Here is a 23,287-nt window from a genome sequence, read left to right on the forward strand (position 1 = left end):
TTGCTGAGTAACAAAAACCCTGTGGGACAAAAATAATCTCAGTCGAAGGAGAAAAAGAGCACAACCCACCCTTCACGTTTCGAGACCATACATGTAGACATCCCCCCCTGAAGTCTGCATCTTCCCCTGATGACAACGGTCATGGGAGTTCGGATAACTTCTGCAAACGATGCTACCAACATATTTCTCGAAAGTGAAATTTATGCAATGACTTAGAGAGCAAGTCTGCCACACTGTTCTCAGATTGAACCTAGTTCACTTTGATCTTGAGGAGAGTCTGTTGTTGTTCATTATGCTGGGCATTGTCTCTTTTGATGTAGCCTTGCTTAATTTGTTCAAAACAAGCAGCATTATCCTAAATGCTCGCAGGCTCATCTGTGGTAGACTTTAAACCACAATTGTTCGAACATGCGTAATTAGGGATCCAATCCATATACATTCACGAACCACTTCGTGAAGAGCAATGATCTCTGCATTGTTCGAAGATGATCATTGTTCGAAGATATAGCGACTAGGGTCTGTTCTATAGACCTCCAAGATATCACGGTCTTTTACCCATGGTGAACACTTAACCAGTTTGGGAATGACCTTTGTGTAGATCAGAGAGATACCCAACATCAGCAAAATCTTCCAAAACACATGTCGTTTTGAGACGGGGATAGTGGATGCAGGCCAGTGTTGGCGGCGTTCCTGGTGTGTGATGGGTCTAAATCCATCATCTCTCTGTAGGGATAGAAAAAGCCCATATCAATCGTACATCTCAAGTACCAAAAGATATCTTTTACACCAATCTAATGGCATTGCGTTGGCGCAGAGCTATATCTAGCTAACAAGTTCAAGGAAAATGAGATGTCCGGTCTTGTGCATTGAGCTAAGTACAATAATGTGCCTATTGTACTCAAGTAAGGCACTTCTGCTTCTAGCACATCTTCGTCATCATCCTTTGGACGAAGATGATCATTTTCAGGATCAAGACTACGGACGATCATGGATGTGCTTGAAGGCTTGACCTTGTCAAAATGCCTAAACATCTATCAACACGATGCTCAAGTTTCAAACCGAGACATAATTGTGTTCTCCCAAAATCCCTCATCTCAAACTCAGATTTCAAATGTTCAGCGGTTTCCCTTAACTCTTTAAGGGCTTCTAATGAAGATCATGTCCAACATGAACTGCGATAGAATCCGAAACTTGTTATGGAAACTTGCGGGCATATCCCTTCCCAATCAAGTAGTCACTTTAGTGAGGATTTTAACCTTGTTGCAAACGTGTTCCGTGGTCTAGAGTCCCTTGACTTGGGTAAATGAAGTCCACCATGAACCTTCATGTGTATTTCGTATCTAGATCTTCATAGAGATACGTGTTGACCACATTTGTAAGCTGCATGTTTAGTTATTTGGAAACTACCAAACTGAGAGGGTAGTGGAGTGCAGTGACTTCCATTACGAGAGAATATGTCTCATCATAGTCGATTCCAGGGCATTTTGTGAGAAGCCTTGCGACATAAGGCGAGATTGTCATCTCTTTTTCTCATCACGCTTTCTAACGAAGACCCCATTGGTCAATAGGTTTTATGTTAGGAGGTGTTGGCATCACTGGCTCAAAAAACCTTCCTCTTCGTCAGAGAATCCATCTTAACCTAGATCACATCTTTCCATTTAGGCCAAATTTCTCTATGTTGGCATTCATTCATCAACGGAGCGTGGTTCGATATCATCAAACTCAACAAACTCATGCGCCAGAATTCTTCGCTCCAATCACCTCTGGCCGGGGAAACCTATCGCGGTTCGGTCCTTCACACCATCGCCGTCATGCCTGTGGTTGTGGTTCGTCTGGTCGTGCACTGCGGACGAAGAATCGAATGCTTGAAAGCCTATAGCAACTCCGGCGGGTTTTGCATTTTCCGGAGCTGCGGGTTGGACTCTTCGAAATCTGACATGAGATCAACCACAGACTCCGGAGCTGTGGCAGTGCCGGAATTGGACGAGGCAATGTTGAACAAGAATTGGAGATCTCTTCCTGGAAGCTCTTTACGAACGAGTTGAGGTCCTGAGTTGCCAGAACGGGATTAGAAATGTTGAGGAAGTCCAGTAGGTCTTCTCTAAGTCGCTTAACTTCGATTGAGTCTCCGAGTAGAACTCGTAGCTCCGAACTTGCTTCTTGATATTCATATCTTCCGTTAAAAATCGAAGAGAATATGATGAGAGATGAAAAAAGTTTGGGTCTTAGTCGATGAACAGAAGGAGCTGAGAGAACTTTTTTGACAATGGCATTGCGGTAATTTTAATGAAAAATGGTTAGGTCTACTTCATTCTCTTTGGGTTTGGGCTTTGTGTCCTTATTTATATAAATCTAATACAAGATGAGTTTTTCTGTTTTTGTAAATTTGGTCTGTTACTTATATGTAATTTTCTAAAAAAATTATAACTCAAGGGGCATATATTAGTCTCATTAAACTTACATATTAGTCTCATTAAACTTTGTCACACTCCAACAAAGAAGAGTACTATACCGCATTGTAACATTGAACCAATCTTTAATTTGTTGGGGACTGGGCTGATTAGGCCTGGGACTTAGAACCGGAAAACCGGCAGATCCGCATCGAACCGCACCGAAAAACCCGGTTCGGTTCGGTTTTACAACATATGTGTTGCCAAGATTTTCGGTTCGGTTCTTAGTGATGCCTTCTCGGTTTGGTTCCGGTCCTTGTATTTAAAACTCACTTGGAACCGAAATACAGATGTCATAGTATAAGTGGATAATAGGGTCGAGCTTATTCTAGTAAAATACACCTCTTCTCATGTGATCACACCAACTTAAGGACTATGCGATCAGCAATTCTCCATCTCATATCCAATTATCCATTTCATTTTCGATCAAAACCTAACATCTCCTCTCTCAAACAGTCGAACTCTCTCAGTCTCTCAAACCCCATCGATCTGCAATCGATCAAAACCCCATGAAGCCCCAGACGAACTCTCTCAGTCTCTCAAACCCCATCGATCTGCAATCGATCAAAACCCCATGAAGCCCCAGACGAACTCTCTCAGTCTCTCAAACCCCATCGATCTACAATCGATCAAAACCCCATGAAGCCCCAGACGAACTCTCTCAGTCTCTCAAACCCCATCGATCTGCAATCGATCAAAACCCCATGAAGCCCCAGACGAACTTTCTCAGTCTCTCAAACCCCATCGATCTGCAATCGATCAAAACCCCATGAAGCCCCATCGATCTGCAATCGATCAAAACCCAAATTAAAGCTCCAGACGAGGGTCTCGCTTCTCTCAAAGTCTTGAACCCAGAAACTGGTAAGCTCGTTATACTCTCCATCTCTCATCGATCTGCAATTTCATTTTTTCAATTATAACAGGATGATTATCATTAACTCCTCTTCATTTGAACCTAGTTCAGGTGATTTCTTCCCGTTTCCGACTCACAAATCTCCAGAGTCCAGTGAAATTGCGGTATGGTTTAATTTGTATGGAGGCTTTGAGCTTATTTGTGGTATGGTTTAATTTGTATGGAGCATTTGATCTTATTTGTGGTATGGTTTAATTTGTATGCAGGCCGACATGGATTCAACAGTGGCTGTTGTAAATGTTGGAAGTGGAAGTGGAAGTGGAAGCGGAACTGGAAGTGAAGAATCAGGCGGGTCTTCGAAGAATGCAAAGGAAGTGCCTATTCCTAAATCAAAGAAGACAAAGTCTGCTCACTCTGCTGCAATGAAGAGAAAGAGGAAAAGTAGAGCTGTTGTGACAAGAGAGAGGTCCCAGGTCTGGCATCATTTCACCAAGGAGGATCATCCTATCATCGAAACCGTTGATGGAAAGGAAACTATTGTCGTGAATACGAAGAGGGCACAGTGTAAGTATTGCCCTACTCATCTTGCATGTCATTCTACTAACAATGGTACTAGCAGCCTTAGAAAGCACATTGAGCAAGTTTGCACTGGATACTCGGGTAGAACAGATTTAAGTAAGGGTCAGACTCATCTGAACTTCAATGGGTCTGATGATGTTGTTTTAAAATGGAGTCAAGATAACTGTGTCATAGCTGCAACTGAAATGATTGTAATTGATGAACTCCCATTTAGTGCCATTGAAAGACCGGGATTTAGAAGGTTTTGTAAGGTAGCAGTCCCTAACTTCGACATTCCCTGTAGGAAAACCATAGTGAAAACCTTCTTAGGGATGTATGATGCAAAGAAGGCAGAGCTGAAGAAGGAGCTAAACAACCATTGTGTGTGTTTGACAACCGATACTTGGACATCGGTTCAAAACATAAACTACATGGTTATTACAGCTCATTTCATAGATAATGGATGGAGAATGCACAAGAGGTTGCTTAACTTCTGTCTAATTCCAAACCATCAGGGAAATACCATAGGTAAGATTCTTGAGTGTTCTTTGCTGCAGTGGGGAATCAAGAGGGTTTTAACCATTAGCGTAGATAATGCCTCAGCCAACAAGGTGGCGATTGATTACATTAGGAAGAAATTGTGCAATCTTGATCAGCAACAAGTATTGGGAGGGCAGTTTCTACATGTGAGGTGCTTGGCTCACATTGTGAACCTGATCGTTAAGTCGGGTTTGCATATTTTGGACAAGTCTATTGCTAGCATTAGGAACGCAGTTCGCTATGTTAGAAGCTCACCATCTAGGCTTGATGCTTTTAAGGTTTGTGTCGAGAATGAAAATCTGGACAGCAATAAAGTTTGTGTTTTAGATGTTCCAACAAGGTGGAATTCCACCTACATCATGTTGGATACTGCATTGCAGCTGAAACGGGGGTTTGATAGGATGGCTGAGGAGGAGGATTCGAAGTGGAGAACTTACTTTGATGAGAATGAGGAAGAATATGAGGAGGATGAAGAGATTTTTGTTGAAGCAAGGCAGCGAAACTCAACGAAAAGGATAGGGCCACCTAATGAAGCAGATTGGGACAAGGCTGGTGTTTTTGTAAAGTTTTTGAAGGTTTTCTTCGATGTAACAGTGAGGGTGAGTGCAACAAACCACCCTACTGCACCCAAAGCCTTCCATCACATAGTCACAATTGAATCAGAAATTGAGGAGTTGTGTATGCAGCCATATTCATCGGATGGCAGTGAGTCTGAAAAGGTTCTGTTTCATATGGCAATGAAAATGAGGAGCAAGTACAAGAAGTACTTTGGATCCTTAGATGACTGTAACCAGCTGCTGCTGGTTGCTCTAGTCTTGGATCCAAGGTATAAGCTATTAAACTTCCAAAGAGTTTGCCAAAAGATGCTGATGTTCGATGATGAAACAGTGAAGAAAAAAGCCGGAGAAGTGAAGGACTTGGTGACCAGATTAACAGATTTGTATGCTTCTACATTTGGTACTCAAAGTAGCCAAAAAGGCAGCAGAGTGGCGGAACAAGTTACTGGCAGCAGCAGCAGCTATCGTTCCAAAAATGTGAGTGGGAAGATGGCTAAACTTCTTGAGGATTGGGATAGGGAGTTAGAAGAAGGTGATGCAATTGTTGTAGGCCATGAAGTAGATAGATATCTACTTGACCCCATTGAAAAGCCTGCTAAAGGGATTGATTTCGAGATATTGACTTGGTGGAAGCTTAATGGAAGCAAGTATCCCAATCTGCAATTAGTTGCTAAGGATGTTTTAGCAATTCAAGTCTCCACCGTGGCATCCGAATCATGCTTCAGCACTGGCAAGAAAGTGATTGATCCACATCGGAGTTCATTAACTCCTAGATCTGTGGAGGCCTTAATTTGCCTCCAAAATTGGCTAAAGTCTGATAGCATTCAAGGCCTGGAATACACTCCTACACCTGAGGAAATGGTGTGGCTTGAAGCTGTTGAGAAAGGTAAAATATTTGTATAAATGTTAAACTATGATGTTTAAGGTTGTTATGTGTTCATTTTTTTACAACCACTGGTCCATTGTGCTTACTGCCTCTTTTGTGTTTGTTACTTTTGTAAATGCAGAACAAGAGAAAGAAGAAAAAAGAAGAAGAGAGAAGCGTGATGCAGAAAAGGCAGCAAAGGCAGTAAAGGCCCTAAAGGCTCCAAAGGCCCCAAAGCTGCACAAGAAGTCTGATGCAGCAAAAGCAGCCAAAAAATGAAAGGACTATAAGTGTATATTCATGTTGTTAATAGCATTAATTAATATTACTAGAGTGTTGTGCTATGTATGCCAAAGAATGCAGTTTATGCTATATATGCCAAAGAATGCAGTTTTCAATTGCTAGAGTGTTCTGAAAGTGAAATGTGTGTGTGTATGAAACTATGAATTATGATTGTAATTGATGAAGTGTGAATGCATTGCAAAAGAAGGAATTGAAACTATGAGTGCATTGCAAGTTTCAGTTGTGTTATATGCCAAAGAATGCATTGCAGTTTTCAGTTGTGTTATATGCCAAATAATGCTTTGCAGTTTTCAGTTGCGTGTATGAATGCAGGTTTCTGTCAAGATTTTGGTTGTAGAAGTAGTCAATGTTATAGTTTTGAGTAAGAATGCATATAGAGTTGAAGATTTTTCTGTTAATCACTTAATCTCAGTACACTGAAGCTAAGAATGCGTTGCAAGTAGTTTTTAATATGTTGGAGAAGCTAAGCTTGCTGATGATATTGCTTATGTTCAAACTATAGTTTCTGTTCAAAGAAAGTCATTCATAATGATATTGCTTGTCCTCTTGATTTCAGGCCTATGGAAATATTGAAGTTAGAGTGTTGGACATATGCTTGCTGCCTTGGAGATTTGCTTGCTTCCTTGCTGCCCAGTTGCATTCCTACTTCAAGATTCAAATCATCAATTGAACTTAATGTCTTTTCTATGTTATTTGTTAAGTTTGAACTTTGATATTTGGAATGTTTGTAACTTAACTTAAAACTGCACAAATTTGTATTTCTGATATGTCTTTGAACTTTGAAAACTATTAAAGTTTTTATGCAGCTACTAATTTGTGTTACATGAAACGGTTCCAGGTACATACAACAGGTTCTTAAGGAACCGAAAAAAGGCAGGAACCGAACCGTTTTGAGTCGGTTCGGTTCCAAAACGGTTCCTATAATTTTGTTACCATAACCGAACCGATTATAAGAGTTCGTTCTTTCTTTCGGTTCCACAACTTTTTAACCGGAACCGACCCGATCCCAGGCCTAGGGCTGATGGAGGCCAACTTGGGGCTAAGCTCAGCGACACTGTTTCAGTTAATTGTTTTCTGATCAATTTCACTTGTGCATTAATCCAAGAGCAAGTTTTTGATATCAGTTGGTCACTTGGTTGCCAGCTCGGAAGTTGAAGGCGAGCTTGCTTATCACCAAACGCAAATAATAAATTCATAATAATTTTTTTTTTATCTGAAGCACGTACGTTGCTCTTGAATGAAGAACCCAAATCATATATTTCATCATCACAATTCACAATCCAAAATTAACAATAATAGTATGACAAATGAATCAAATTTTTTGTTGGTCAAGATGAATCGAATAATGAGTGGCAACTATTCCCACTTTCTTTTTTCTATTCGTTGGAACAGATTGTATGCCTTGATTTTGCATACATATACTAATTGCTGAGTGGGTCCGGAAGATATCCGATTCGTGAGGGTGAAGAACAGAAGATGATGAAACATTGAAACTGTTGCTATGATTTTGAAATCCTCACTCCTTGAATCAGGATTCCAACCCGAAATCCTTCCAAACATGAATTCCAAAAATTTCAAGGAAGAAATAAAGAGATAAAAAATGAGGACGGGAGAGGAAAGTAATGAGGAAGAAGAGGAGATGAAAAATAATTTTTTTATAAAAAAAACAGAAAAGTATATAAATTTGATTAATTTCAGAGGATAAAGTAGTAAACACATAATTTTAAACTAGAAAATAAAATAAAAGTCACGTGTTAGTATTCCTAAACAAAAATTTGAGTCCAGATGTTAGTCGTATCATAATTATCGTTTTTAGAAATTAGTTATCAAATTAACAGGAGTAAAAAACTTTAAACACTGATGATCTAAGTTGAATTACTTAGATGCATGATTACTCTTCATATTGCTTCTATGAAAGATGAATCATACAGTTGGATTTTCTTTTTGTTGGCCTTTTTTAATATTTTTTTTTATCTAAAGTAAAACTAATGCAAACCACTCAGGAAAATATGAGAGAGCTCTCTGCCCTAGCCGACTTCTGTATGACGTCTAGTGTCGATTTGAGATACTTTCTGGCTTTGAAGCTACTCAAAGCTGGGCGGTGTGGGTGTACCTCCCTGTTTTGTCATGGCTTATGGATGGGATTGGGCTCATTATCAAAGAAGTTGGGCCTGGCCATTAGCTTAAGCTTATTTTAATCTTGTTATTTTGGTTTTGAGCCTCCAACGATTTACTTTAAATTGAAGAGCTTCTTAATGTACTACAATTGAGTGCATTGGTTATTACTTATTGGAATCTCAATTATCTTATTATCTATTTATCTATACTATTATTAAAAAAAGAGATTTTATTAGCCAAAACTGAAAATTTTAACAGATTTAACCCTGAAAAATTAAAAAACTTTAAGAATATATTAAATCACAAGGATAAATATGACAATTATAAAATAATTTTTTATTAAGAAAATTAAAAAGAAATAATTCCACAACCCACACTTTTCTCTCTGCAATAACTACCAGTAAATCTATTTCTTCTGCAATAACTACCCACATTTTTTTTAAATGAAAATTTTTCGTGTACATGCAGAGCATGTGATTGCAGACTAGTTTTAAATAGTTTGATTATGATGAATGTATACTTGACGAATAAGTCAAATTAACCGTTATAATGAAAGAAATTTGTTTCTCCCTATAATGCCTATAGAGATCAAGAGTGAAAATCTTCTTCCATTAAAAAAAAACAAACGTGGAGTTTTTATGTCATTGATAAAATTCACGTTTCTTAAAAAAAAAAAAAAAAAAATTGTAAATGGAAATGGAAATTTTTACTTCCTGTACTCTAGACTCTATGGCACCATTACTCCCTCTTTTAAAAGAAGAGTCCGAAGAGAGACAGACAGACAAACGGTCATTGACGGAGTGAACTAACGCCGTTAGTACAGGAGGGAAACGAAATTCCAAATCGTTTCAAATAAAGCCTCCAACCTATCTTTTGCCGCATTTTCCCACCCAATCTCTCTCTCTCTCTCTAGTTACTCTCTCCTCCCTCTTTTGCCCTAAAATTTCATTTTGGGGCAAATCGACCCAAAAACCACAGCGATTCATCTCCCTCGACGCGGCTTCACACTCGGATTTTCGCGGCTTTTGATTTTCGATGCCTCTTCTCTTCTCCACTGAGGTTAGACATTCTTCTATCCATGCTCAAAATTGTACAAATTGCCCAGATTCCGATGCAATTTTTCTCGTCATTCACTTTCAGATGATCGAATCGTTTTTTTTTTTTTTATGGTTTCTTTCTTCGAAGTATTGAGTCGATGCTCTAAATCATATATAGGTTTCTAAATCTTGGTGAAAGATCTGCGGTTCCTAGTGTTTGAGGTGAAGGTATGGCCAAGGTTGCTCGACCTGGTTCTCTACCTCCTGCTGCTCTCAAGGTTGGTGGCGGAGCGATGAAGGCCGGCCCAGTCAAAAGAAAGACGCCTTCAGAACTGAGAGTAAGCTTATCGATTCGTGGATGTTCTCTTTAGGCTTTGTTCTTCTTGATAGTGAAATCTTGTTTCATTGTCTGAGTGATAGAACTTAATTGATTTTATTCTGCCTATTTTCTTTTCTTGTTCTTGGTTGGAAACGTTAGCACTCATCAATTAATTGTAAACCTTGCTACTCAATGTACTATTTGTTATTGGCTTGTGAACATTTACGATTAATGTGAAGACGGTTTTAGTGAATCTCCCACCCCAGGACTCCAAATTAATTGGAATGGGCACTGGGGAATAGACAGGTGATTCAGTATGCTATACATATCACGAATAAACTGGCGTGCCATGGTGCTACATCTGCGTATTGTAAGGACAACTTAATACATAGCCTAGTGCTCATACTGAAGATTTAGATTGAAGTGTATATTCAAGAAGCTTTGGGCATCATATAGCAGGCTGTAATATTTAAGAAGGTTCTCATTTGTAATGTCTGCATGCCAGGAAGAGCAGTTGAAGCGGATGAATGCTGCAGAGATCATGGATGAGTCTCCAGCCCATTTGCTTGGTTCTGCAAAGTAAGATTGATCAAAGTGTACACAAACATGAGTTATTAACTTCTTTGTAGTTTTGGTTTGTAAATTACTGACTTATTTTCTTTTTGAACACCAGCGAGGCAGACAATGGGCTTAACAAACCAGAATTGTCAAGGATTCCTAGATATCATGACATCCGTATGGATGAAGTATATCCTGCAAAGAAATCTAGGTCCAGAATGCTATTTGGAAAGGAAAATGTCAAGGTACCTATTCTTACCCACTTTATCTATCTATTTTCCTGCAATTTTTTTTTTCTCTCGTTTTAATTCAGTTGGTATCTTGCAAAACTACTTTATTATTCTGTCTAGGAAAGTATTTCAATGGAGCCACCTATCAGCCTTAAGAGTCTCTCTGCGTGCTCTAGTCTGGCTTCCAAGAGAAAGCACCAACAAATGGGGTATGGCTCTCAGTAACTCTTGTATATTTTGTAGAAGGTAGGCACATCTGTGTGTCATATTGATCACTCTCTCTCTTTTGCTCTCTTGTCTGAACAGGCCAGAGATTGCAGCCGAAAGCACAGAAAAAGGTGTAGCTAAAGCGGGTCAAGCAAATGAAAACTCTAGTCAAAGTACTTTCCGTAGTGTTACTGAGATTTCATCGGCTGGTGATAGGTCATCTGGCTTTGGATCTGTTGATGTGGTATATTTCGTGCCATTCCTGTTACCTAGATAATCAAAGAATCTGCTTTCACAGTTTTATACTCATCTTACCAGGGTAAAGCAATGAAAGGAATGGCCGCCCTTGAATCCTCAATTGCTACTGGTTTACCTGCTAATTCTTCTGAAAGAAATGTGGATCCTTCATCAACTGGTTTTGGCAACTTTTGCTTGCCTGGTGGCAAGGTTCCTCTGGATTTTACTTTGAAAACTAGTATGCGAGTGGTTTCCTCTTCCCCAGCGAGTCGGTTAGTGTACAATTAAATGCTATTATAACAGCTTGTATTGTTTCCTGTACTTGAAGATAAACTGGATTTACATTCTGTTGGCTTGTTAATCTCTACTGATTTTACGTAGTTCTTGTTTACATCTGTAAGACCCTTAAAATAGATGAACTGCTATGCAGATTCAGTATTGTCATGATTATTTATATTGTGAAATTAGGTCACTTCATTGTAATAGTTCAATAAAGTTGAAGAAGGGTGCAAAGCATTGACATTCACTTCAAAATTCTTAGAATATTTCATATAAGAGATACTAATTAATTTATGGCATACATTCAATTTTTGATAGGTAAAGAAATAAAAAAAATTATAAATGAACAATGTAAATATAAGTTTCTTTAAAAGTTAGAATCTTGAAGATGGTATTGACTTGGCACACCTAGTAATTTACTTTCTTGTCTTGTATTTAGAAAAAGAATTTTGGTACTGTACAAATTGGTTGTTTCTGTTAGTTTTCTCCGTTGTTACGGTTAGCAGCAGGTTGGTAATTAGTCTGTTGAACTTATGTTCGTTGCGCTTCTTTTTTTTTTAGGATTCATAAGTCAATCACACGCTCCACATTCAAATTCGATAGTTTTGAAGATCAAATTATGAGCGGTAGCTCAGGGCTCACATCAACTTCTGAAGTCAGTTCTAAACTTTTACATTCATGGGTTTATCCTCAATCTACCCTGCCACCTTCTCTTATACAAGTGTTGACCTCCTCAACAGCCGAGGGAGGTGCGTTCAATAAGTTTTGATACTCAATTTTCTCAAATAATGCCCCATCTTTCTTATCCTGACATGTACTTACCAGTAGTTTCCTGTTTTGTAGTTGAAATGGATTTTTTAACAAAACGACATGTAGCATGGGAGGACTCATTTCGGAGTCTATACTACATGCTTCGAAATGGTGCCTGTAATATATTTTATGGTAATAACTTATGCCCTGATATTGTTCCCTAGCCACAATTTTTTTTTTTCTGTATTTATATCTTGATTTAATACCTTCTGAATACTCCTAAATTACTATAGATTGATTTGGCTTGTGCTATAACCAGTAGGCGCCTAGCCTTCCTGAAGTGTGAATAGTGAATGAAACATTCCTATGCAGCATAAAAGGACTGTCGTCTCTTTATTTTCCTGTCATCTGCTACTGTCATTACTGCTAAAGCTGTAGTTGTGCATATAAAATGCTTTGTGCACAAACTATGCATGCCTTGGATACCTTATTTCTGGTCAAATAGGAATAAGGCATAAATTCACTTTCAGGAATCTTATGTTCCATATGAATATCTTTGAACCAGTTAGGTACCTTTTTTTAATTTTTAGTTCTTAGTTTCTAATTTATTTATTTTTTATTTTTATTGTGGATTCTATACTGATTGCTGTTTTCATTTACAACCTTTTAGTGTGTACTCCATATTTTGTGGTAATGTTTACTGGTCGGGATGTTGCTGTGGGTACCAAACGCCTCACCAATGCTTGTATCTCCCAGTCAACAAGAGTCTTCCAATCATTGTTAAGAGAGAATGTAAGTTTTAGCTGTTATAATTATTATTATTATTACTTTTGTGGAGAACCATACTTTTCTTTATTGCATAAAGTTTTTATTGTCTTTACTTTTGAATCCTAATTTGTTGAAGCTTGGTTTTTGAATGAATGCTGATTGCAATCTCGTCCCAGTATAACCTGTTATGGTATTTCTGACCTTAGAAGTGTTCTTGAATTTATATGCTGTTTATATTTTATACCGACTTTGGCTTGTGTTCTATAAATCAAATTGAACTTCCTTAAGTTGTTATTGATGTGTTTTGCAACTAAAATTAAGTTTCTGATCGATAACGAGGGTTGCAATTGAAAGAATAGCTCAAGGTGACTTATAGTTTTTGACTAATGTACATAGCTGGTTTATGAATTTCTTATTTCTTGGAGATCACAGACTGTCAGTCTTACTGTAGGTAGTATCATAGCATTGTAAGATTGGGTGTCATTGGAGTAGTTTTAAGTCTTTCATACGTAACCTTAGGTTCAAAGGGGTTAAGCTTGGGTCATGCAGCTGAACGAAGTGCTTTAAGCCCCACTCAAATACTGAGGATATGAACCTTTTAAAATAACTGGTTTTTATCCGACAGTCTTATTGTTATTATTACAGCATTATAAGGTTGGGCCTCATGGAGTTGTCTTGGGTCTTTCTTATGCATCCTTAGATTTAAAGGAGTGCAGTTCGGGTCATGCAGCTGGATGAAGCGCTTTTACTGAAGCTAGATATTGAGACTTGAAATTTTTTAATGCTGTTTTGATTTGCTAATGAAAACTAAAGTCACTAGATGAAAGTCACTATTCCTTAAAACTCTTAAATGAAGTTCAATTTATGTTTCTACCTTCTCCTCATTTGAAGCCTTCGGAAAATTAGTCAATATTGGTTAGAAATTGTTTGCTCTCTGACTAAACTGTGGTTAAGTCTTGTCTTTCTTGTGCATGTTTTTTTGTAAAAGCTGAGAATGGTCTTTGTACCATTTTCTTGTATTTAACATTGTCTGCCATGTTTGACATTTTTCAATTGTAAAATATTGGCATCAGGATGTTGCCTTCTCTATGCCCCTTTGCCGTTCTAAAGTGGAGCAAGTCACTACAGAAGTCCTTGATGAACTCTCAGAGATGCAAGAATTGGGCCAGGTTAGTATCTTTTTTACCCCTTAAATCACAGTATATTTTATATGGATTAGATTTGAGAACCGATTAAGATTATAAATATCTTCTCCTATTGTACCGGAATTACCTTAAGGATAGACTTATTTCCTCTTTACTGAGCTGCGTATATATGGGAAACTGTTCCCTGTTCTTGTCCGCCATTTGATCATATGAGTTTATAAACTAATCTCAGATAAAGAGTGGTCCAAAAGTGCCCTATACTTGATATAGTTTGTCTAATTCCAATAATAGTTACCATTATTTTGAAAAGATATTGGTAAGAAGAATGATCATGCATGACAAGCATTTTTTCATGTTTTTTTGGAAGAAAGCTCTTTTATTTATCCAGCAAGGATAAGTCTATAATTGGATGTATACTCATATAATTTCCAGGCCTTGGCTATTTAAGACTCTTCGCTTCTCAACTAATTTTTCTCCATTCAAAATTGTTGCAGACTCGACGCACACGATCATTGGTTGATTTAGATAATACCCCAGAATCTTTGCTGGTCATTAGTGGGAATAAGAATGTACATGGCCTGTTTGATATTTTATTAAATTATAGGTATGCTCTGGTAAAGAAGAGAACTCTGTAAACTCAGATACTTAGTTTCCAAATTGCATATTATATACATCTTTCTGATCTGTATTATCTTGCTGAATCTTGTTTCCATCTGGTTACATGTTTAGATCTTTCATGACTACTTTGATAGGAGTGGATGTTCCTGTACTATATTCACCCGTGCCATTTCAGAATGCTGCCATCTCTTCTCCACAGGTGGGTATGAATAGCTTTTTTGGTTCCATAGTTTAGAAACTATGCTTGGATCATATGGAATTTAAAATAATTCTTATGCCACTAGTTCTGCTGACTTCTTAGACTACTTTAGCATGTTTTGTTGCCAAAAACCTGAGTTGTATCTTCTCTTTGGAGTCTACTACTTGCAACACACTATGTTTATATCTATTACTGATCCACAGAGAACAGATTATCTTCTTTTACATGAATGTTCCAACTGCCTTTATTATATTGCAAGTTGCTGTGTGATATATCAAATGGAGTACTAATTATTATTACATTTCTACTATTATTTTTCTATCATGATTATTAATATTATCATTAATTAAATTTTTAACCCTGTCGTTCAGGTTAAATGCATGGATCTGAAAAGAACAGAACAGGTGGTTGCTTCAAACAAAGGATCTGTTTCACAAGATGTTGGATCTATGCAAAGCATATCTTCTGGTCTCTGCTCTAGTGTTGAAATTAAGGATGCATTTATTCCACCATGGATTATATGCAGTGTATGTGCTGTAGTGGGATCTGAAGGGGGAAGCTTTGAGGCGAGGTAAATTTTGCGCAACTTGAATTTCATTTGAACTTTTATGCAATCATGCTGAAAAGTCCTGTTTATCTAGGATTTATTGAAACCAAGTTCCATAAAATAGATGTATACCCACAACTTATGGTCAAGTGACATGAGTTTTCAATAGATCTTTGCCTATCTGCCACTTTTTTTATGGTCAAGTGAAAGACAGACTAGTTTTCAATAAATCACGTGACTTCAGTTGCTGCACTAATGGATTTCAAAGCACATAGAATTTGGCATGCTAGTTTTGCAGATTTCAGATTTCATTAAAGTTGTTTGCATATGGAGCTTAACTGGGGCTTTGTTTGTTTTGGCATGTTTCCAGTTTCACAAATGAACCTACCTCAATCAGTTTGAATGGTTCAATAGAAGCAGCTGCTGAGAAATCTGATTCTCAAGATGGGATAGCTGAAGATTTGCGAAGTAGCAGTTCAGCTTTTGGTATTTCAAAAGCCATTGTAACACCAAACTTGCGCTTGGGTTTACTAAAGAGCTTGAAGTTTTCAAATGGTTCTTATATGGCTTCTGTTTCTCCTACCTTGGATTCCAAATAAAAAACAACTATTTGGTTTCACAATGTTGGTTGGTATCATTCTTTATCACTAACAATTTCTATGTACTTTGATTATGGTACTATCCAATTTGGATGGCTTTCTTTTGGTAATGTTTCTGTAACAATGGTTGTACCAATCAAATGTACCACATTGAATCATGGAAGGACTGCCTGTACGCTTACAATGCGTTTTTGACAAACTAATTGAGAAAATGTTAATGCTATTAGCATGCCCCCGGTATGCATCGCAAACTCACCACCATATTGTTCTTGAGTCTTGACTCTTGAATTGTTTCAAAAGCTATTGAATATTGCTGTAGGGAGTAAAGAGAAGATTGCATGGCCTTTGAGGAATATTTATGTAAAGAGCAAAAAGAATGTTAAAGGTGTTCAACAAAAGAAAAGTTTCATATAATTGAAATTCATGTTAGACTAATCATTTGGGTCTTTGCCTTGCTGTGGCCTCTGAGTCTGATTGTCCGCCGACCCCTCTTCAGTTTAGCTATACTTGTACATAGTAAAAGAGTCTTATGAGTTTCTATTTGAAACTGGGTAAGAGGGCAAAGGGGTTCAAGGGAACACCTCCTTTTTCGTTGCTTACTGGATCTCTATATATAGATATTTGTAGTCATCTTGTTTCTTATAAACTGTTTTAAGTGACTAGTCTAGAGAACATCAGTTGGCACCTTCAACATCAGTAACAGTGGGAATTGAATTATGCAAGTACCCATATCTAATTCTAGTTCTTTTTTTTTTTTTTTGTCAACAGAACTTTCATTTAGTAAACAGTACGAGTACATAGGAGGCCAACAGGCCTCCTAGCATGGATACACAGGCCCAAAAGCCCAACATAAAAGAAACAAGAACAGAGATCGGCCCAAAGTCGGACCACCACACCACCAGCAGCAATCAGATCGGCAAGAAGCACCACCACTACTCCACGGCGAGGGAAACAGCAGCAGAAATCTTCCAACACAAAAGATCGGGGAAGACCCATATCGAATTCAGGGTTACCAGCCTCCAGAGATCCAGAAATCACCGGAATCATCATCGTCACCACACCGAAATTCTTCCGCCAAGAAACCAGAGGAACAACAACCGGATAAACCGGATGAAAGGAGTCCGGGTAAACCGGATGAGAAGAACAGATGAGATCTAAGAGATTGGCATCCGAAGATACACAAACCCTTGTTGCTTCACCAAGAGCACTAGTGGGCAAACCCCACTTAAACGAACCACAGCAGAAGACAATAACAGTGGAATGAAAAGGGTGAGTACCGATGAAACTGAAAAGTGGAAGATCGAAACCAAGAAATATCGAACAGATCCAAAACGGAGACGTGCTCCGAGCAAAACCACCCAACACGGTGGGCATGGACAAAACGAGAGAGGGAAAACCAAAAAGAAAACCGAAACTAACAGAAGCAAAAGGAAAAACGGAAGGGAAAGCCTCCCCCAATCTCAAGCCAAGAATCCTGATCAAAACATTGATCAAGATCTGGCAAGAGAAGGGGAGGAAAGAGGATATTCGAGAACTGGTCATTTTTGCAAACATCTATAGCATGATACTATAATATTTGAACTACTCTTTTTCACATGCTTATCATATACACTTGACCGGGAAAACTTCCAAAGGGACTGCAATGACATTAATATGGTAAAGAAAAATAATTGAAGTACAACAATTTGAAATTGATCAAATAATGTCAAAATTGTTCTCTCATTTTTCTGAAGAATCCCCATGCTGAAGTACTAGTTCCAGTTTGCTCAGTGTCTTGTGGTCGTCTTCCTCTAGAAAGAGAACTTGAATGCACCAGCCTTTGAATCTGTAACTGTATCCCAGAAGGAGGGTTTACTCTGTTGGGCCTTCTTCTCTTCTGCTTTTTGCAACAAATGATCAATAGTTCCAGGTAAAGAAGCCTCAATAGCATTTCTAAACTTCTCATACAAGTTCACCCGATCTCTCGTTCCAGACACCAGAGTGCTGGCATTTGGCCTCTTAAGAAAATCCAAGACATTCAACAAATTACTCCTGCAAACATAAAAATCAGGTAATTATAGCTGTCAACCATCTTTTCTGTCAGAGAACAATGGATATAATGAACAGGCATGCAAGCATATCCTCTTCCTGTCATATGAAAGTGAGGAAAACAACATAACTTCAGATTGATGGGTTCTTTGTTGGGTTCCATTTTCATCTGAAGCTATATGGAGGCACAAGAATCTTACTATGTGCTGACATTATTTTTTCTCAACTTGAATCCTTATGCATCTTTTTCATCAAATAATTCTGCTATTTTTACATATGCACGAATTCAAATATGATACACCTGCTCAGTTGCCCCAGGACTACATTCATCTGTTTCCTAACATCTAATATTTCCAATGAGCTGAGTGCTCTATAAGGAACAACATAACCCCCCAATAGGACCTAAATTTTTGACTTCTTAATACACAAGCCATGCAATCCACACTAGCTTAATTTTTCATCTCCCTCAGGCCTATTAGAAAATATATCTCCCAATTTGTCGATCCAGTATTAACTTGACCAAAGAAGCCTCTTTTTCTAACTGATCTATCTGACTTCTCAAATGCCAGCAGAAGGATATCCAATACCCCCTCCTCTATCAAGAACTCTCTCTAAGTTGCATGGTTATTACTCTAAAGGAAATAATTTGATTAAAGTTCTTACCTGATGATGTACGTAATTGAAAAAGTTAATACCTTTAACACCAGACTATCAGGACTTCAACAAAACTGTGCAACCCTAGTGCCATAATTCAAGCGCCTAAAGCGCCACAGTATTGGCTTTCACTTGGTATATCATGTAGTATTTTTGGAGAATCCATTGTAAAAATATCACAAGTAATGCTTGAAAATTACCCAAACAATTTCTAAATTCACTTAGCTTTCCCAGCTATTAGAAGACAGTGTTATGTTCACTTCTCTCCTTTAATACACCATACACTAATCAAGTAATCATCAAAATGGGGTTTATAAGGCAAAACAAACTTCTCTTTCCGCTACCAAATAAGCATAGTTTACTACAGGCAACCTTTTGCAACTATTCCAAGAAATGCAACAGAAGTTATGAGAATATTCTATCCTATAAACATCAGATATATAAGAACCATACCTGCTAGCGTAATTCTGTGTAATGGCAATTGATTCTTCCAAGTTGATCACCAAATGCCACCATCCATTAGGTACAAAAATCACCTCCCCAGCTTTACAAATGCACTCGATAGGTTTCCTTTTCCAAGTCTTTGTTGCACCATAAAAGTTCATGAACCATTCAATTATTGAAACAGGGCATGCCACCTCAGCACCATCTGGACTGGGATGCACCCCCGGAGGAACAACATCAGGAGGAAACAATACCCATTTCTTTGATCCCTTGATCACTGCATTCCAAGCTGATGTTGAATTAGGATCAATGTGGAACGAGGAACCTGACCCGGCTGGTCCAATTATAATCCATCTATAATCTGGCCTCTCATTACCCAAAACACTAAACAAGTCCTCCCTAAAATACACAGGAACTTCATACTCCGAACCCAATCTTGCAACTTTTTCTCCAAATTTTGGGTCAAAAAGGTACAATGGCCTCTCTTCCCTCACCTGATCAGCATATCTAAAATAGTCCTCAAGCTTCATGTCCACCGGCCCAGCTGCAAATTGTACATCACCACACAGTTGAACCAAATAATCTCTATCCCATTTCTCTGATGCAACCCAATTGTCCATACACCCTTCCAACAGCACAGGCTTATTCGGTTCCTCAAAATCGGAAATGAAATCCTCAACTGAAATGCCCCTTCTTCGGATTATATTATCTCTCTCAAGCCATTCGGGTTTCATTTCAAGATTGGCACAGAGCCAACTCTGGAAGAGATAGTCAGAATAAAAGTCTCTCACTGTCAAACCGGAAACACTGATATTCGACACATCAAATGAAGGGTAATGAGCAGCAATGTAAGTAGATTTCCAAGAGCCATTATACAGAAGCCTATCACTGAGATTTTCCAACACAAGGTTCCTCCAAAGGGGCTCATGATTTGCAAAGATATAAAATGATTTGCTCACAGTTGCCAAAACCCCCAAGTGGGTCCCAGCTAAAAAGGCCAGAATCTCAAGAACAAGCTCATCTGTTAGGGTTTGGAGATTACCTAAGCCAGTGTTTCTTGAGTTGACAGAACCTGGGTTGAGGTAGAGATTGCCCAGTGGCTGGACTCCATGTGTGTGAGATGGAGCAGAGGCTTTAAGATTGAAGCCTTTTTCAACTTCATCACTATCTTCTTCTTCCTCTATCTCTTCTTCTTCTTCTTCTTGGTATTTTTCGCAAATGGGGTTTTGTTTTCCGGGAACATTTTTGCTTCTGATCTTGTTCTTGCTCTTGTTTTTCTTCTTTTTCTTTATGGTTTTGGTCCTTTTGGACAATAAGCTTTTGCAGCTGAACATGCTAGAGGGCTTTTGCTTCGCTGCTGAAACAGAAACTGGAGGCAAGGAAGGGTTTTAGAAGATTTGCTGTAAGTTGGAAACGCGTTTCGCACAGAGAAACCTATTTTATTTTAGTTTATTTATTATTATTATTATTATTTTAATTTTTAATTTTTTTTTTTTGTAATTTTACCCATATAAAACTTGGGCTCTCCAACAATCTATTATAGGAAGAGTCGGTCAGTCTCAAAAATATAGGACTTTATCTCAAACTAAGTGTCATATATGTTACTTTTCCAGGATCAAGACCATGAACAATAACGCGGGGCCATGCTATTGGGCTGGGTTAGCCCAACATGGAATGAAATGTGCTGGTAGAGAGAAGGAAAAGAGATGGTGTCAATTTTCAGTCTGGCATGTATGATACATCCCTGCTTTTCTTGATCTAGTTGGGATGTCATTTGGATCAAATGGCTCTGTTGCATTTTCATCATGTTCATATTCAACAATCGTATTATGGAAGATAATGCACGTCATCATGATGTATTGAAGGTTCTCCTTACTCCACCCATGAGTTGGTCTTCTTATGATTGCCCATCGAGTTTGGAGGGATACCAAATGCTATTTCCACGTTTTTTGGTATGCTTCCTGCATCCTTGTGAAATGTTGTGTGTCTCTGGCGTCTTCAAGTTTCTAATTGCATGTACAAATGTCGCCCATTTAGGGTATATACTATCAACTAGGTAATAACATCAGCCACAATGCCTATCACCTACGTGATAGCTCACTTAAGGAGCTTCACCAAGACATATGTCATTAAACAACGGTGAACATCCAAGGATGTTAAAATCATTCAGGGAATCAATAAGTCTAAATAAGGAATGCTAAATCCAAGTATTGTAAGAGGCCAACGCCTCCAAGATGTTGTCGATCTCCCCTTGTAGCCAGTATGCTGCCCTGCCCATTTGGTGGGATAATTTTTCCATTGCTAGTGCATACAATTAAGTCTCCCGACCATCCCCATTTTCCAAGATAAAACGACTTGCATCAATTTTCAAGCATAGAAGGCCAAGTTTTAATACAGGGAAGCGAAGAGTGTCGTACCCAAAGGATTGGGGGAACCTCAAACCTAGCTAGATTTCCGCAATAAAGCCTAGAAAAACATGCAATCCAACTTTTTACAGGTTCACAACCTTAGCCATTTGGAAGCTAAAGATTGCAAGGATGGTATTAACAATTATGGTAGTAAATGGCTTGGTTGATTTTAGTTTTAAGATAAACTAAATTGCACAAAAAATTAAACTAAACTAATAAAAGTGTGGAGACTAAATCAATGAGAGGAGTAGAGACTTAGGCATCACACCTAACCTTACTCATGTGCAAAATGTAACCCATATTTGATGTAATAACATGCTTTGACAAATTTCCCCTTAGTGCTTTGGAGAAGCTACCAAGAAACTAACTAATCATGCAACTCAACAAACTTTAGTAAAGATAAGTTAAATTACACAATCTTAATCCCATTTATATTTCATTAAAACACAAAGGGCTATAAACCGCAAGCCTAACATCCCCTTAGAGCAATTAAACTCATGGCTCATGCTTTAAGTTTAAAGTAAGAAATTTAAGCAACTTAACAAATCCCGTAGGAATCATTAAGCCACCACCTAAAGGCTACTCATGCTCATGGATTCGAGAAGTGGTCAAATTCAAGTTTCCGATTCATTAGTTTTCTAAACATGATTTCTAAGTGATTAAGCTAGCGAACACATTTAGTAAGCATTAAAGTTTAGAAGCCCATAGATACAAAACATGCATAAACATCAAAACACAAGGAAATTTACATTATTTGCACATAAGTTTGGCTAGGGCTAAGCCTCAAATCAAACTACTCATAACCCATGTTATTACAAAAACAAGCCATAAACATCAAATTAAAGAGAGAAGGAAGGGACAAGGAAGAACTGCCCATGGGTTTGACTCTTGGTGGAGTCAAACCAAGATGTCAAAGATCCCACCTAGCTCTTTAGATGTAAAATGATGAAAGAATTGCTTCAAGGTATGTGATTTTCAGTTTTTACAACCCAAAACACCATACACATCCACAAAACTCAAGAACAAGCAAGAACAAAGGCTTGGATATGTAAAAGCAAGTGTTGTAATTGATTTAGAGCGTGTAGTAACTTCGGTTTTGGTGAAACTCAAGTGCCTACACACCTATTTCTCGCACAAACTTAAGCAACTAGAAGGGTCATTGTGTAAGGGAACAAGACAATAAATGAGAGACAAAAGTGTAAAATGTAAGAAATGGACCACTTGTCATCTTTTAAATTTTGAATTTTAAAATAACCTACACCTAAAGTTTTTCCACCTAAAGTCTTTAACCCTATTCAACAGCTCTTCCATGCCCTCCACACATGTCCTTGGCCAGCCAACTTGACGGGAAATGGTCGGAATCTGGCTGTGATGCCCGGGAAATTCGTAATTATTTTCTGAGGATTTTTCAGAATCTAATTTATGGTTGTTAGACGGTTTCGTGGCTCGTGGACGGAGCGGAAGTGTTTCGGACGAATTTTTTATTCGTAAAGTGTGACTTTAGGGGGGGAGGTTCAAGGTTGACTTTTGATTTGTTGGGATTCTCCAAAAACTTCCTTCACAAAAGTTGTAGAGCGCGTCGATACGAGTTCGTGGATATGTGGAACGCGAGAATTGGATTTCGTATGAGGAAGTTATGGCCATTGGAAGGAATTTCCATTTTGGTATAAATAGAAGTTTCCTAAGTTGGAAACTTACTATTTTCATTTGGTTTCCTTTTTCGGAAACTCACTTCCTCTCTCTTCTCTCTCGTCTGCTACCTTCAGAATCAAAATAATCAGAGTGACCCGACCCGAACCGGTCGGAACTTGCATCTCCGGCGACCTCTTCTGGTGAAACGAGCCCAGATCAGTTCGCCTCCTTGCTCCGGTCGTCTCTGTGGTGGCCTCTTAAGGCGATTCTCCTTCGTGGTGACGCTGCACGGCGGCACAGGTTGTGGAAATCAGACCCGACCGGATATCGCAGCTCCGGCGACGGCACGGCTTCAAGTTTCCTTCCTTGGCTTCGTGGGGGTCG

The 23,287-nt window shown here is 38.4% G+C and overlaps 2 protein-coding genes across 2 annotated transcripts; one reads left to right on the plus strand and one right to left on the minus strand.

Annotated features, from left to right (window-relative positions):
• The first annotated feature begins 9,138 nt into the window (after window positions 1–9,138).
• LOC112193610 (protein downstream neighbor of Son) lies at window positions 9,139–15,981 on the plus strand. The gene is made up of 15 exons (XM_024333813.2): window positions 9,139–9,303; window positions 9,460–9,619; window positions 10,106–10,179; window positions 10,274–10,403; window positions 10,509–10,597; window positions 10,695–10,839; window positions 10,914–11,104; window positions 11,673–11,860; window positions 11,955–12,053; window positions 12,532–12,653; window positions 13,703–13,798; window positions 14,269–14,378; window positions 14,504–14,591; window positions 14,963–15,162; window positions 15,509–15,981. Exons 2-15 carry the CDS (start codon window positions 9,512–9,514, stop codon window positions 15,735–15,737), a joined length of 1,869 nt encoding a protein of 622 aa, XP_024189581.1. The 5' UTR covers window positions 9,139–9,303; window positions 9,460–9,511; the 3' UTR covers window positions 15,738–15,981.
• Window positions 15,982–17,359: 1,378 nt separating this feature from the next.
• LOC112194894 (F-box protein At5g06550) lies at window positions 17,360–20,275 on the minus strand. Its single transcript, XM_024335146.2, has 2 exons — window positions 18,873–20,275; window positions 17,360–17,768 (listed from the first exon to the last, which is right to left on the minus strand). Exons 1-2 carry the CDS (start codon window positions 20,195–20,197, stop codon window positions 17,528–17,530), a joined length of 1,566 nt encoding a protein of 521 aa, XP_024190914.1. The 5' UTR covers window positions 20,198–20,275; the 3' UTR covers window positions 17,360–17,527.
• Between the last annotated feature and the right edge of the window lie 3,012 nt (window positions 20,276–23,287).

This window comes from Rosa chinensis, chromosome 3 (genome assembly GCF_002994745.2).
Source record: "Rosa chinensis cultivar Old Blush chromosome 3, RchiOBHm-V2, whole genome shotgun sequence".
Taxonomy (NCBI): domain Eukaryota; kingdom Viridiplantae; phylum Streptophyta; class Magnoliopsida; order Rosales; family Rosaceae; genus Rosa; species Rosa chinensis.

Excerpts from the sequence above, each read along its gene's own strand:
- LOC112193610 (XM_024333813.2), top strand. The coding sequence starts at position 9,512 with ATGGCCAAGGTTGCTCGACCTGGTTCTCTACCTCCTGCTGCTCTCAAG. Across the intron at positions 9,620-10,105 it reads AGACGCCTTCAGAACTGAGA|GAAGAGCAGTTGAAGCGGAT; the intron begins GTAAGCTTATCG and ends TCTGCATGCCAG. Across the intron at positions 10,840-10,913 it reads GCTTTGGATCTGTTGATGTG|GGTAAAGCAATGAAAGGAAT; the intron begins GTATATTTCGTG and ends TCATCTTACCAG.
- LOC112194894 (XM_024335146.2), bottom strand. The coding sequence starts at position 20,197 with ATGTTCAGCTGCAAAAGCTTATTGTCCAAAAGGACCAAAACCATAAAG. Across the intron at positions 17,769-18,872 it reads ACACAGAATTACGCTAGCAG|GAGTAATTTGTTGAATGTCT; the intron begins GTATGGTTCTTA and ends TTATGTTTGCAG.